Source organism: Tachyglossus aculeatus, chromosome Y3 (assembly GCF_015852505.1).
Source record: "Tachyglossus aculeatus isolate mTacAcu1 chromosome Y3, mTacAcu1.pri, whole genome shotgun sequence".
Lineage (NCBI taxonomy): Eukaryota > Metazoa > Chordata > Mammalia > Monotremata > Tachyglossidae > Tachyglossus > Tachyglossus aculeatus.
In genome coordinates this window covers 1425527-1442019 of record NC_052095.1, presented here as the reverse complement: position 1 = coordinate 1442019, position 16493 = coordinate 1425527, and the positions used below count along the sequence as shown (strand labels likewise).

General features: G+C 44.5%; 1 protein-coding gene across 7 annotated transcripts in view; it reads right to left on the bottom strand.

Annotated features, from left to right (window-relative positions):
* PTCH1 (patched 1) overlaps nucleotides 1-16493 on the bottom strand; it is a 141487-nt gene that overhangs the window by 10601 nt on the left and 114393 nt on the right. For 4 of the 7 annotated variants that reach the window (XM_038768137.1, XM_038768140.1, XM_038768142.1 and 1 more), the window contains 3 exons: nucleotides 14215-14352; nucleotides 7365-7507; nucleotides 1120-1219 (listed from right to left, as the gene is read on the bottom strand). In XM_038768137.1, the coding sequence (XP_038624065.1) occupies nucleotides 1120-1219; nucleotides 7365-7507; nucleotides 14215-14352 (381 nt within the window). The remainder of the gene's footprint in view (nucleotides 1-1119; nucleotides 1220-7364; nucleotides 7508-14214; nucleotides 14353-16493) is intronic. The other 3 variants (XM_038768141.1, XM_038768143.1, XM_038768139.1) reach the window with 3 other exon arrangements.

Genomic DNA, 16493 nt, shown 5'->3' with positions numbered 1-16493 from the left:
CATAGTAAGCGCTTAATAAATGCCATCATTATTATTATTATTATTTGTTAAGCGCTTCCTCTGTGCCAAACACTGTTCTAAGCGCTGGGAGGGATACAAGGCGATGAGGTTGTCCCACGGGGTGCTCCTGGTCTTCATCCCCATTTGACAGATGAGGGAACTGAGGCCCAGAGAATAAGAAGAAGAAGAAGAATGAGGGTATTAAGCACTTACTATGTGCCAAGCACTGTTCTAAGCGCTGGGAGGGATACAAGGTGATGAGGTTGTCCCCCGGGGGGCTCACAGTCTTCATCCCCATTTTAATAATAATAATAATGATGGCATTTATTAAGCGCTTACTATGTGCCCAGCACTGTTCTAAGCACTGGGGAGGTTACAAGGTGATGAGGTTGTCCCCCGGGGGGCTCACAGGCGTCATCCCCATTTTACAGATAATAATAATAATGATGATGGTATTTATTAAGTGCTTACTATGTGCCAAGCACTGTTCTAAGCGCTGGGGAGGTTACAAGGTGATGAGGTTATCCCATGGGGGGCTCACAGTCTTCATCCCCATTTTAATAATAATAATAATAATAATAATGATGATGGCATTTATTAAGCGCTTACTATGTGCCAAGCACTGTTCTAAGCGCTGGGTAGGTTACACGATGATCAGGTTGTCCCACGGGGGTGGGGGTGGGGGGCTCCCAGTCTTCATCCCCATTTGACAGATGAGGGAACTGAGGCCCAGAGAAGCTAAGTGACTTGCCCAGAGTCACCCAGGTGACAATTGGTGGAGCCGGAATTTGAACCCGAGACCTCTGACTCCCAAGCCTGGGCTCTTTCCACGGAGCCACGCTGCTTCTCCAGACGGTCAGCCCGTTGTCAGGTAGGGACTGTCTCTAGATCAATCAGTCATATTTATTGAGCGCTTACTGTGGGCAGAGCACTGTACTAAGCGCTTGGGAAGGACAAGTTGGCAACATATAGAGATGGTCCCTACCCAACAGTGGGCTCACAGTCTACAAGAGTGGGCTCACAGTCTAAAAGATGTCACCCAACTGGAGTTTCCAAGCGCTTAGTATAGTGCCCTGCACCCGGGAAGCGCTCAGTACATATGACCGGATGAATACTGACCTCGGGGTAGGGGCCGAAGAGAGACAGGAGGACCGGGAGCAGGACGAGCCCGTTGAGAACGCCCAGTACGGTCAAGATGGCCAGCATGGCGAAGAAATACCTGGTAGGGGGGAGGAAGGACCCAGGACGAGAAGTGGGTGCGAGTGAGGTGTCAGGGCACCCTTGAAACCACCATTTCCAACCCCCCCTAGATCTGCATGGGGGTCCCACTACGCTCCTCCAGCCAAAGCGTTCACGGGGGGCCGGGGTGGGGGGAGCGGGAGGAAGAGAGCGACCTTAGTGGGGGTAACTGGATGATATCTGTCCGTTCAGAAAGTAGCCCAGTCCTAAGAGGAGGAATAGTAGGTGGCGCAGAAGTCGTGGGAGGACTGGGACTAGGCGTGTTAGTAGGCATAGTAGTAATCAATCAATCAATCAATCGTATTTATTGAGTGCTTACTGTGTGCACAGCAATCAATCAATCAATCAATTGTATTTATTGAGCGCTTCCTGTGTGCAGAGCACTGTACTGAGCGCTTGGGAAGTCCAAGTCGGCAACATATAGAGACGGCCCCTACCCAACAGTGGGCTCCCAGTCTAGAAGGGGGAGACAAAGAACGAAAGCAAACATATTAACAAAATCAAATAAATAGAGTCGATATGGACAAGTAAAATAAATCAATAAATAGTAATGAGAGTACTAGTAGTAATACTATTCTATTTATTTTATTTTGTTAAGATGTTTGGTTATGTCATCTGTCTCCCCCTTCCAGACAGTGAGCCCGCTGTTGGGTAGGGCCCGGCGCTATTTGTTGCCCAGTTGTCCTTCCCAAGCACTCAGTACAGTGCTCTGCACGCAGGAAGCGCTCAATAAATACGATGGAGTGAATGAGTGAATAATGAGTGCTCTAATAACAGTAGGTATTAATGGTAGCAATTAGTAGTAGTAGTAGCACAGTTCTTGACTCTGAGCCCACTGTTGGGTCCGAACCGTCTCTATATGTTGCCATCTTGGACTTCCCAAGTGCTTAGTACAGTGCTCTGCACACAGTAAGCGCTCAATAAATACGATTGATTGATAGTAGCAGTAGTAATAGTAGTATTCATAGTGCTAAGAAGTGCTGTGATAATGTAGTAGACGTCGTAGTATTCATAGTAAGAAGTGAGGTAATAGTCGTAGGTATTAGTATTCATAGTAATAAGTGCTGTAATATTAATAGCAGGTATTAGTATTCATAATAGTATTAAGTGCTGTAATAATAGTAGAGGCGTATTAGTATTCATAGTAGTAATAAGTGCTGGAATAATAATAGTAGACATATTAGTATTCATAGTAGTAATAAGTGCTGGAATAACAATAGTAGACGTATTAGTATTCATAGTAGTAATAAGTGCTGGAATAATAATAGGAGGCGTATTAGTATTCATAGTAGTAATAAGTGCCGGAATAATAATAGTAATAGACGTATTAGTGTTCATAGTAGTAATAAGTGCTGTAGTAATAATAGTAGACGTATTAGTATACATAGTAGTAATAAATGCTGTAATAATATAGTAGACGTATTAGTAATAATAGTAGTAATAAGTGCCGTAATGACATTAGGAGACGTATTAGTATTCATAGTAGTCATAAGTGCCATAATAATATAGTAGACGTATTAGTATTCATAGTAGTAAAAGTGCTGGAATAATAATAGGAGGCGTATTAGTATTCATAGTAGTAATAAGTGCCGGAATAATAATAGGAGGCATATTAGTATTCATAGTAGTAATAAGTGCTGGAATAATAATAGGAGGCGTATTAGTATTCATAGTAGTTATAAGTGCTGGAATAATAATAGTAGACGTATTAGTATTCATAGTAGTAATAAGTGCGGTAATAATAATAGGAGGCGTATTAATATTCATAGTAGTAATAAGCGTTGGAATAATAATAGGAGGCGTATTAGTATTCATAGTAGTAATAAGTGCTGGAATAATAATAGTAGACATATTAGTATTCATAGTAGTAATAAGTGCCATAATAATATAGTAGACGTATTTGTATTCATAGTAGTAATAAATGCTGTAATAATAATAGTAGACGTATTAGTATTCACAGTAGTAATAAGTGCTGGAATAATAATAGGAGGCATATTAGTATTCATAGTAGTAATAAGTGCTGTAATAGTAATAGGAGGCGGACTAGTATTCATAGTAGTAATAAGTGCTGGAATAATAACAGTGGTATTAGTATTCATAGTACTAATAAGTGTTGTAACAATAATAGTAATAGGAGGCGGATTAGTATTCATAGTAGTAATAAGTGCTGTAGTAATAATAGCAGGTATTCATACTCATAGTAGTAATAAGTGATGGAATAACAGTTGAAGGCGTATAAGTATTCATAGTAGTAAGAGGTGCTGTAATAATAATAGGAGGCATATTAGTATTCATAGTAGTAATAAGTGCTGGAATAGTAATAGGAGGCATATTCATATTCATAGTAGTTATACATGCTGGAATAATAATAGTAGACGTATTAGTATTCATAGTAGTAATAAGTGGTGGAATAATAATAGTAGACGTATTAGTATTCATAGTAGTAATAAGTGCCATAATAATATAGTAGACGTATTAGTATTCATAGTAGTTATACGTGCTGGAATAATAATAGTAGACGTATTAGTATTCATAGTAGTAATAAGTGCTGGAATAATAATAGGAGGCGCATTAGTATTCATAGTAGTAATAACTACTATGAGTTGAACGAGTTGTCTACACGCGCTGCCTAGAATTCCTCAACAACAACTCTCTCCTCGACCCCCTCCAGTCTGGCTTCCGTCCCCTTCATTCCACGGAAACTGCCCTCTCAAAGGTCACCAATGACCTCCTGCTTGCCAAATCCAACGGCTCATATTCTGTCCTAATCCTCCTCGACCTCTCAGCTGCCTTTGACACTGTGGACCACCCCCTTCTCCTCAACACGCTATCTGACCTTGGCTTCACAGACTCCGTCCTCTCCGGGTTCTCCTCTTATCTCTCCGGTCGTTCTTTCTCAGTCTCTTTTGCAGGCTCCTCCTCCCCCTCCCATTCTCTTACTGTGGGGGTTCCCCAAGGTTCAGTGCTTGGTCCCCTTCTGTTCTCAATCTACACTCACTCCCTTGGTGACCTCATTCGCTCCCACGGCTTCAACTATCATCTCTACGCTGATGACACCCAGATCTACATCTCTGCCCCTGCTCTCTCCCCCTCCCTCCAGGCTCGCATCTCCTCCTGCCTTCAGGACATCTCCATCTGGATGTCCGCCCGCCACCTAAAGCTCAACATGTCGAAGACTGAGCTCCTTGTCTTCCCTCCCAAACCTTGTCCTCTCCCTGACTTTCCCATCTCTGTTGACGGCACTACCATCCTTCCCGTCTCACAAGCCCGCAACCTTGGTGTCATCCTCGACTCCGCTCTCTCATTCACCCCTCACATCCAAGCCATCACCAAAACCTGCCGGTTCCAGCTCCGCAACATTGCCAAGATCCGCCCTTTCCTCTCCATCCAAACTGCTACCCTGCTCATTCAAGCTCTCATCCTATCCCGTCTGGACTACTGCACCAGCCTTCTCTCTGATCTCCCATCCTCGTGTCTCTCTCCACTTCAGTCCATACTTCATGCTGCTGCCCGGATTATCTTTGTCCAGAAACGCTCTGAGCATATTACTCCCCTCCTCAAAAATCTCCAGTGGCTACCAATCAATCTGCGCATCAGGCAGAAACTCCTCACCCTGGGCTTCAAGGCTCTCCATCACCTCGCCCCCTCCTACCTCACCTCCCTTCTCTCCTTCTACTGCCCAGCCCGCACCCTCCGCTCCTCCACCACTAATCTCCTCACTGTACCTCGCTCTCGCCTGTCCCGCCGTCGACCCCCAGCGCACGTCATCCCCCGGGCCTGGAATGCCCTCCCTCTGCCCCTCTGCCAAGCTAGCTCTCTTCCTCCCTTCAAGGCCCTGCTGAGAGCTCACCTCCTCCAGGAGGCCTTCCCAGACTGAGCCCCTTCCTTCCTCTCCCCCTCGTCCCCGTCTCCATCCCGCCATCTTACCTCCTTCCCTTCCCCACAGCACCTGTATATATGCATATATGGTTGTACATATTTATTACTCTATTTATTTATTTATTTATTTATTTATTTATTTATTTATTTATTTTACTTGTACATTTCTATCCTATTTATTTAATTTTGTTGGTATGTTTGGTTCTGTTCTCTGTCTCCCCCTTTTAGACTGTGAGCCCACTGTTGGGTAGGGACTGTCTCTATGTGTTGCCAATTTGTACTTCCCAAGCGCTTAGTACAGTGCTCTGCACATAGTAAGTGCTCAATAAATACGATTGATTGATTGATTGATTGATTGATAATAAATGAAGTAATAATAATAGTAGATGTATTAGTATTCATAATAGTAATAAGTGCTGGAATAATAATAGGAGGCGTATTAGTATTCATAGTAGTAATAAGTGCTGGAATAGTAATAGGAGGCGGACTAGTATTCATAGTAGTAATAAGTGCTGGAATAATAACAGTGGTATTAGTATTCATAGTACTAATAAGTGTTGTAACAATAATAGTAATAGGAGGCGGATTAGTATTCATAGTAGTAATAAGTGCTGTAATAATAATAGGAGGCATATTAGTATTCATAGTAGTAATAAGTGCTGGAATAGTAATAGGAGGCATATTAGTATTCATAGTAGTTATACGTGCTGGAATAATAATAGTAGATGTATTAGTATTCATAGTAGTAATAAGTGGTGGAATAATAATAGTAGATGTATTAGTATTCATAGTAGTAATAAGTGCCCTAATAATATAGTAGACGTATTAGTATTCATAGTAGTAATAAATGAAGTAATAATAATAGTAGACGTATTAGTATTCATAGTAGAAATAAGTGCTGGAATAATAATAGGAGGCGTATTAGTATTCATAGTAGTAATAAGTGCTGGAATAGTAATAGGAGGCGGACTAGTATTCATAGTAGTAATAAGTGCCGGAATAATAACAGTGGTATTAGTATTCATAGTACTAGTAAGTGTTGTAATAATAATAGTAATAGGAGGCAGATTAGTATTCTTAGTAGTAATAAGTGCTGTAACAATAATAGCAGGTATTCGTACTCATAGTAGTAATAAGTGATGGAATAAAAGTTGAAGGCGTATTAGTATCCATAGTAATAAGTGCTGTAATAATAATAGAAGGTGTATTAGTATTCTTAGTATTAATAAGTGCTGTAATAACAGTTGTAGGTGTATTAGTATTCATGGTATTAATATGTGCTGTAATAATAGTAGTAGAAGAAATAGCAGGAGCATTAATAGTAATAAGTGTAGAAATAATAGTGATGGAAGTAAGCGCTTAGTACAGTGCTCTGCACACAGTAAGCGCTCAATAAATACGATTGATGATGATGGAAGTAGAATTAGTAGTAATAAGGGTTGGAATAATAGAAATGGAAGTAGTACTAGTAGTAGTAATAATAATATTAATAATGATGGTATTTGTGAAGCGCTTACTATGTACCGAGCCCTGTTCTAAGCGCTGGGCGGGATGCAAGGTGATCAGGTTATCCCCATGTGGGGCTCACGATCTTCATTCCCGTTTGACAGATGAGGAAACTGAGGCCTGGAGAAGTGAAGTGACTCGCCCAAAGTCACCCAGCCGACAGTCGGCGGAGCCGGAATTTGAACCCAGGATCTCTGACCCCCAAGCCCGGGCTCTTTCCCCTGAGCCCCGCTGCTGCCCTTAGCATTCGCCTTGTCTCCCCCCCGCAGCGCTTAGAACAGTGCTTGGCACATAGTAAGCGCTTAACAAGCAGAGAAGCAGCGTTGCTCTCGGTGGGAAGAGCCCGGGCTTTGGAGTCGGAGGTCCTGGGTTCAAATCCCGGCTCCGCCCCGGCTAGGTGACCTTGGGTGAGGCGCTTCACTTCTCCGGGCCTCGGCTCCCTCGTCCGGGATGAAGACCGTGAGCCCCGGGAGGGACAACTTGATCGCCTTGTCTCCCCCCTCCCGGGCACTTAGAACAGTGCTGGGCACATAGTAAGCGCTTAACGAATGCCATCATCATCATCAGTCGTATTTATTGAGCGCTTACTGTGTGCAGAGCACTATACTAAGCGCTTAATCATCATCATTAGTATAGTGGTAGCAGAAGGAGGAGCGGTAGGAATAGCGGCGGGATGTCCGCATGCGCTGTACTGGACGCCCGGGGTCCCAAGGCGTCCCCCCCGTCCCCGGGGCCCTCACCTGACGATGAAATCGAACTCGGAGCCAGCGAGCATGAGCACTCCGAGCAGGGTGGACATGGCCCCGTCCAGCACGGGGGCGAACACGTGCTCCAGGGCGACGACGGCCCGGTGGTTTCGGTCCCCGACGGCGGTGAGGAAAGCCTGAGGCCACGGGGAGAGACCGGCCCCCTCGCACTCAGCCCTCAGAGGCAGAGAGACGCAGCCGGAGCGAGGGGACACGGGCGTCCTCAACAGCCCCACTCCACTTCCGGTTCACCAAAGGAGATCGGGCCTAGCCCCGCGGCCCAGTCGCCCTGCTGCGTGAAACCCGACCGCTCAGGACACAGTCCTCTTGGTGCTTTGCACATAGTAAGCGCTTAATAAATGCCATCATTATTATTAACTGCCCGGGACCTAGTAAGCACTTAACAAATACCACTATTGTGATCATCACCGGATGAAAGTTTGGCATCCAGGACACAGCCCTCGCGTTTAGCTGGCTCGTGGGATGAAAATTTGTCCGTTTCAGACATCATCCTCCTGTTGAGTTGGTTCGCCAGATGAAAGTTTGACCGTTCAAGACATAGCCCTCTTGTTTAGCTGGTTCATTGGATGAAAATTTGACCATTTAAGACATCGTCCTCTTGTTGAGTTGGTTCGCCGGATGAAAGTTTGACCATTCAAGATATAGCCCTCTTGTTTAGCTGGTTCACTGGATGAAAATTTGTCCGTTTCAGACATCGTCCTCTTGTTGAGTTGGTTCGCCGGATGAAAGTTTAACCGTTCAAGACATAGACCTGTCATTTAGCTGGTTCACTGGATGAAAATTGGTCCATTTCAGACATCGTCCTCCTGTTGAGTTGGTTTGCCGGATGAAAGTTTGACCGTTCAAGACATAGCCCTCTTATTTAGCTGGTTCACTGGATGAAAATTTGACCGTTTCAGACATAGTCCTCTTGTTTAGTTGGTTAGTACAGTGCTCTGCACACAGTAAGCGCTCAAGAAATACAATTGAATGAATGGATGAAAATTTGACCGCTCATATCACTGTCTTGCTGCTTAGCTAGTTAAGTGGATGAAAATTTGTCCGTTCAAGACATAGCCCTGTAATTTAATTGGCTAGTTGGATGAAAATTTGACCGTTCAAGACATAGTCCTCTCATGTAGTTGGTTAAGTGGATGAGAATTTGTCCGTTCAAGACACAGTTGGGTTGTTTTAGTTGGTTGACCGGATGAAAATTTGACCGCCCAAGACACAGTCCTGTTGTTTAGTTGGTTAAGTGGATGAAAATGTGTCCGTTTAAGACATAGTCCTGTTTTAGTTGGTTCACTGGATGAAAGTTTGACCGTTTCAGACATAGTCCTCTTGTTTAGTTGGCTCGCTGGATGAAAGTTTGACCATTCAAGACATAGCCCTCTTGTTTAGCTGGTTCAATGGATGAAAATTTGCCCGTTTAAGACATTGTCCGGTTGTTTTAGTTGGTTAGTTGGATGAAAATTTGACCATTCAAGACATAGTCCTCTTGTGTAGTTGGTTAAGTGGATGAGAATTTGTCCGTTTAAGACACAGTCGGGTTGTTTTAGTTTGTTCACCGGATGAAAATTTGACCGTTCAAGACACAGTCCTGTTGTTTAGTTGGTTAAGTGGATGAAAATTTGTCCATTTAAGACATAGTCCTCTTGTTTAGTTGGATCAGTGGATGAAAGTTTGGCCGCTGAAGACATAGCCCTCTTGTTTGGCTGGTTCGTTGGATGAAAATTTGTCCGTTTCATAGTCCTCTTGTTTAGTTTGTTCACTGGATGAAAAGTTGACCGTTCAAGACATAGCCCTCTTGTTTAGCTGGTTCATTGGATGAAAATTTGTCCGTTTAAGACATAGTCCTCTTGTTTAGTTGGTTTATTGGATGAAAATTTGACCGCTCCTATCACTGTCCTACTGCTTAGCTGGTTCCGTGGATGAAAATTTGACCGTTCAAGACATAGCCCTGTTGTTTAGCTGGTTAAGTGGATGAAAATTTGTCCGTTTAGGACATAGTCCTTTTGTTTTAGTTGGTTCACCGGATGAAAATTTTACTGTTCAAGACATAGCCCTCTTGTTTAGCTGGTTCATTGGTTGAAAATTTGTCCATTTCAGACATAGCCCTCTTGTTTTAGTTGGTTCACTGGATGAAAATTTGTCCGTCTAAAACATAGTCCTGTATTAGTTGGTTCACTGCACTAAAGTTTATCGTTTAAGACATAGCCCTGTTGTTTAGCTGGTTCACTGGATGAAAATTTGTCTGTTTCAGACATAGTCCTCTAGTTGGTTCGCTGGATGAAAGTTTGACTGCTCAAGACATAGCCCTCTTGTTTAGCCGGTTCATTGGATGAAAATTTGCCCGTTTAAGACCTAGTCCTCTTCTTTAGTTGGTTTATTGGATGAAAATTTGACCGCTCATATAATTGTCCTACTGTTTAGCTGGTTAAGTGGATGAAAATTTGTCCGTTCAAGACATAGCCCTGTTGTTTAGTTGGTTAAGTGGATGAAAATTTGTCCATTTAAGACATAGTCCTGGTTTAGTCGGTTCACTGGATGAAAGCTTACCGTTCAAGACATAGCCCTGTCGTTTAGCTGGTTCGCTGGATGAAAGTTTGACCGCTCAAGACATAGCCCTGTTGTTCGGCTGGTTCACTGGATGAAAATTTGTCCATTTCAGACATAGTCCTCTTGTTTAGTTGGTTAACTGGATGAAAATTTGATCGTTCAAGACATAGTCTTCTTGTGTAGTCGGTTAAGTGGATGAAAATTTATCCATTCAAGACATAGTCGGGTTGTTTTAGTTGGTTCACCGGATGAACATTTGACCGTTCAAGACATAGTCCGGTTGTTTAGTTGGTTAAGTGGATGAAAATTTGTCCATTTAGGACATAGTCCTGTTGTTTTCGTTGGTTCACCGGGTGAAAATTTTACTGTTCAAGACATAGCCTTCTTGTTTAGCTGGTTCACTGGATGAAAATTTGTCCGTTTCAGACATAGTCCTCTTGTTTTAGTTGGTTAATTGGATGAAAAGTTGACAACTCATATCAGCATCCTACTGCTTAGCTTGTGAACTGGATGAAAATTTGACTGTTTAAGACATAGTCCTGTTGCTTTAGTTGGTTCGCTGGATGAAAATTTGTCCATCTAAGACATGGTCCTGTCACTTTAGTTGGTTCGCTGGATGAAAACTGGTCTGTTTAAGTCATAGTCCTGTTTTAATTGAGTCCCTGGATGAAAGGTTGACCGTTCAAGACATAGTCCTCCTGTTTAGCCGGTTCATTGGATGAAAATTTGTCCATTTAAGACATAGTCCTCTTGTTTAGTTGGTTTAGGTTTACTGGATGAAAATTTGGCCACTCAAATCACCGTCCTACCATTAAGTTGGTTAAGTGGATGAAAATTTGTCTTAGACATAGTCCTCCTGTTTAGCAGATTCATTGGATGAAAATTTCTCCGTTTAAGACACAGTCCTCTTGTTTTAGCTGGTTAAGTGGATGAAAATTTGTCCGTTTAACACACAGTCCTCTTGTTTAGTTGGTTTATTGGATGAAAATTTGACCGCCCATATCGTTGTCCTACTGCTTAGCTGGTTAACTGGCTGAAAAACTGACCGTCCAAGACATAGTCCTGTTGTTTAGCTGGTTCATTGGATGAAAATTTGTCCGCTTCAAACGTAGTCCTCTTGTTTAGTGGGTTTGTTGGATGAAAATTTGTCCATTTAAGACATAGCCCTCTTGTTTTAGGTGGTTAAGTGGATGAAAATTTGTCCGTCTCAAACATAGTCCTCTTGTTCAGTTGGTATATTGGATGAAAATTGGTCCATTTAAGACATAGCCCTCTTGTTTTAGTTGGTTAAGTGGATGAAAATTTGTCCGTCTCAGACATAGTCCTCTTGTTCAGTTGGTATATTGGATGAAAATTTGACCGCCATATCACTGTCCTACCGTTTAGTTGGTTAAGTGGATGAAAATTTGTCCGTTTAAGACATAGTCCTCTTGTTTAGTGGGTTCATTGGATGAAAATTTCTCCACTTAAGACATAGTCCTTATGTTTTAGCTGGTTAAGTGGATGAAAATTTGTCCGTTTAAGACACAGTCCTCTTATTCAGTTGGCTTATTGGATGAAAATTTGACCGCTCATACCATGGTCCTACTGCTTAGCTGGTTAACTGGATGAAAATTTGACCGTCCAAGACATAGTGCTGTTCTTCAGTTGATTCATTGGATGAAAATTTGACCACTCATATCATTGTCATACTGCTTAGCTGGTTAAGTGGATGAAAATTTGTCCGTTTAAGACACAGTCCTCTTGTTTTAGTTGGTTCACTGAACGAAAATTTGTCCATTTAAGACATAATCCTGTTTTAGTTGAGTCACTGGATGAAAGTTTGATCGTTCAAGACATGGCCCTCTTGTTTAGCTGGTTCATTGAATGAAAATTTGTCCGTTTAAGACATAGCCCTCTTGTTTTAGTTGGTTAAGCGGATTAAAATTTGTCCATTTAAGTTCTCTTGTTTAGTTGGTTTATTGGATGAAAGTTTGACCGCTCATATCACTGTCCTACCGATTAGTTGGTTAAGTGGATGAAAATTTGTCCGTTTAAGACATAATCCTCTTATTTAGGGTGCTTATTGGATGAAAATTTGTCCGTTTAAGACATAGCCCTCTTGCTTTAGTTGGTTAAGCGGATGAAAATGTGTCCATTTAAGACTTAGTCCTCTTGTTTAGTTGGTTTATTGGATGAAAATTTGGCCACTCATATCACTGTCCTACCATTTAGTTGGTTAAGTGGATGAAAATTTGTCTGTTTAAGACATAGTCCTCTTGTTTAGTGGGTTCATTGGATGAAAATTTGTCTAAGACACAGTCCTCTTGTTTAGTGAGTTTATTGGATGAAAATTTGACCGCTCATATCACTGTCCTCTTGCTTCGCTGGTTAACTGGATGAAAATTTGACCGTCCAAGACATAGCCCTGTTGGTTAGTTGGTTTACTGGATGAAAATTGGTCCATTTAAGACATAGTCCTGTTGTTTAGTTGGTTCCCTGGATGACAATTTGACCGCTCAAGACATAGTCCTGTTGTTTAGTTGGTTCCCGGGATGACAGTTTGACCGTTCACGACATGGTCCTGTGGTTGCTTCACTGGATGAAAGTTTACTCTTCATGACATAATAATATTGTGGCATTTGTTAAGCGCTTACTATGTGCCAGGCACTGTACTAAGCGCTTGGGTGGATCCAAGCAAATCGGGTCAGATGCCGTCCCTGTCCCCCGTGGGGCTCACGGTCTCCATCCCCATTTTCCAGAGGAAGGAACTGAGGCCCAGAGAATAATAATAATGGTATTTGTTAAGCGCTTACTATGTGCCAAGCACTGTTCTAAGTGCTTGGGGGGAGACAAGGTGATGAGGTTGTCCCCCGGGGGGCTCCCGGTCTTCATCCCCATTCGACAGAGGAGGGAACTGAGGCCCAGAGAATAATAATAATAATAATGGTATTTGTGGAGCGCTTACTATGTGCCAAACACTGTTCTAAGCGCTGGGGGGGAGACAAGGTGATGAGGTTGTCCCCCGGGGGGCTCACGGTCTTCATCCCCATTTGACAGAGGAGGGAACTGAGGCCTAGAGAATAATAATAATGATAATAATAGTATTTATTAAGCGCTTACTATGTGCCAAACACTGTTCTAAGCGCTGCGGGGGAGACAAGGTGATGAGGTTGTCCCCCAGGGGACTCTTGGGCTTCATCCCCATTTGACAGAGGAGGGAACTGAGGCCCAGAGAATAATAATAATAATGGTATTTGTGGAGCGCTTACTATGTGCCAAACACTGTTCTAAGCGCTGGGGGAGAGACAGGGTGATGAGTTTGTCTCCCGGGGGGCTCATGGTCTTCATCCCCATTTGACAGAGGAGGGAACTGAGGCCCAGAGAATAATAATAATGGTATTTGTGGAGCGCTTACTATGTGCCAAACACTGTTCTAAGCACTTGGGAGGTGACCAGGTGATGAGGTTGTCCCCCGGGGAGTTCACAGTCTTCATCCCCATTTGACAGAGGAGGGAACTGAGGCCCAGAGAATAATAATAATAATAATAGTATTTGTGGAGCGCTTACTATGTGCCAAACACTGTTCTAAGCGCTGTGGGGGAGACAAGGTGATGAGGTAGTCTCCCGGGGGGCTCACAGTCTTCATCCCCATTTGACAGAGGAGGGAACTGAGGCCTAGAGAATAATAATAATGATAATAATAGTATTTGTTAAGCACTTACTATGTGCCAAACACTGTTCTAAGCGCTGGGGGGGAGACAAGGTGATGAGGTTGTCTCCCAGAGGGCTCCCGGTCTTCATCCCCATTTGACAGAGGAGGGAACTGAGGCCCAGAGAATAATAATAATAATAATAATGGTATTTGTGGAGCACTTACTATGTGCCAAGCACTATTCTAAGCGCTGGGGGAGAGACAGGGTGATGAGGTTGTCCCCTGGGGGGCTCACAGTCTCCATCCCCATTTGAAAGATGAGGGAACTGAGGCCCAAAGAATGGTATTTAAGCGCTTACTATGTGCCGAGCGCTGTTCTAAGTGCCGGGGAGGTTACAAGGTGATCGGGTTGTCCCCCGGGGGGCTCACAGTCTCCATCCCCGTTTGACAGGTGGGGAAACTGAGGCCCAGAGAGTGGTATTTGTGAAGCGCTTCCTATGTGTCGAGCGCTATTCTAAGTGCCGGGGCGGTGGTGGGGGGAGACCGGGTCATCGGGTTGACGGTCTCCATCCCCATTTGGCAGGTGGGGAAACTGAGGCCCGGAGCAGGGAAGCGGCTCGGCTGGGGCCCAACGGGGGGCGTCCCACCTACCAGGGCCACGTGGACAGTGAATTCGACGCCGATGCCGACGGACGCGATGAGGATGACCGCCGGGATGGCGCTCAGCTTGATGCCGATCAGCCCCATCATCCCAAACAGCTCCAGCGTCATCAGGGCCAACACCGTCACCTGCGGGATTGGGAAAGGGGCGTCACCTACACTGCCCGCTCCCCCCATCCCTCTGCCGCCGGAGCGTAAGAGCCGCCACGGTACGTGCCGTGTTTCCTCGTCCGTCTCCCCCTCCTAGACTGTGAGCCCGTTGTCGGGTAGGGACCGTCTCTATCAGTTGCCAACTTGGACTTCCCAAGCGCTTAGTACAGTGCTCCGCACCCAGGAAGCGCCCAATAAATACGATGGAATGAATGAACGACACTATTGACACCTGTCTACATGTTTTCTTTTGTCGTCCGTCTCCCCCTTCTAGACCGTGAGCCCGCTGTCGGGTAGGGACCGTCTCTAGATGTTGCCAACTTGGACTTCCCAAGTGCTTAGTACAGTGCTCGGCACACAGGAAGCGCTCAATAAATACGATGGAATGAATGAATGAAACTACTGACACCTGTCCACGTGTTTGGTTTTGTTGTCCATCTCCCCGTTCTAGACTGTGAGCCCGCTGTCGGGTAGGGACCGTCTCTAGATGTTGCCAACTTGGACTTCCCAAGCGCTTAGTACAGTGCTCTGCATATAGTGAGCGCTCAATAGATACAATGGAATGAATGATGCTAATAATAATAAAAATAATAATGGCATTTATTAGGTGCTTACTATGTGCCAAGCACTGTTCTAAGCACAGAGAAGGTTCCAAGGTGATGAGGTTGTCCCCCGGGGGGCTCACAGTCTTCATCCCCATTTTCCAGGTGAGGGAACTGAGGCCCAGAGAAGTGAAGTGACTTGCCCAAAGTCACCCAGCTGACAATTGGCGGAGCCGGGATTTGAACCCATGACCTCGGACTCCAAAGCCCGGGCTCTTTCAGCTGTTGACACCTGTTGTCCATGATGATGATGATGATGGCATTTATTAAGCACTTACTATGTCCATGTTTTGTTGTGTTGTCTGTCTCCCCACTCTAGACCGTGGGCCCACTGTTGGGTAGGGACCGTCTCTAGATGTTGCCAACTTGGACTTCCCAAGCGCTTAGTACAGTGCTCCGCACACAGGAAGCGCTCAATAAATACGATGGAATGAATGAACGATGCTATTGACACCTGTCCACGTGTTTGGTTTTGTCGTCCGTCTCCCCCTTCTAGACCGGGAGCCCGTCATCCGGTAGGGACCGTCTCTCTCCGTTGCCAACTTGGACTTCCCAAGCTCTTAGTACAGTGCTAGGCACATAGGAAGCGCTCAGTAAATACGATTGAATGAATGAATGATGGCATTGAGGCCTGTCCACATGTTTGGTTTTGCCGTCCGTCTCCCCCTTCTAGACCGTTAGCCCGTTGTCGGGTAGGGACCGTCTCTATCAGTTGCCAACTTGGACTTCCCAAGCGCTTAGTACAGTGCTCCGCACACAGGAAGCGCTCAATAAATATGATGGAATGAATGAATGATGCTATTGACACCTGTCTGCATGTTTTCTTTTGTCATCCGTCTCCCCCTTCTAGACCGCGAGCCCGTTGTCGGGTAGGGACCGTCTCTAGATGTTGCCAACTTGGACTTCCCAAGCGCTTAGTACAGTGCTCTGCACACAGGAAGCACTCAATAAATACGATGGAATGAATGAATGATGCTATTGACACCTGTCTAAATAATAATAATAATGATAATGGCATTTATTAAGCGCTTACTACATGTCAAGCACTGTTCTAAGCACTGGGGAGGTTACAAGGTGATCAGGTTTTCCCCTGGGGGGCTCACTGTCTTCAACCCCATTTTCCAGATGAGGGAACTGAGGCCCAGAGAAGGGAAGTGACTCGCCCAAGGTCACCCAGCTGACAAGTGGTGGAGCCAAGACTTGAACCCGTGACCTCTGACTGTGGGGATTGAAGACCGTAACAAATGCCTTCATTATTATTCTCTGGGCCTCGGTTCCCTCCTCTGTCAAATGGGGATTGAAGACTGTGAGCCCCCGGGGGACAACCTCATCACCTTGTATCCCCCCCAAAGCGCTTAGAACAGTGCCGGGCACATAGTAAGCGCTTCACAAATACCCCAATTATTATTATTATTATTCTCTGGGCCTCAGTTTCCTCCTCTGTCAAATAGGGATGAAGACCGTGAGCCCCCCGGGGGACAACCTCATCACCTTGTATCCCCCCAAGGCGCTTAGAAC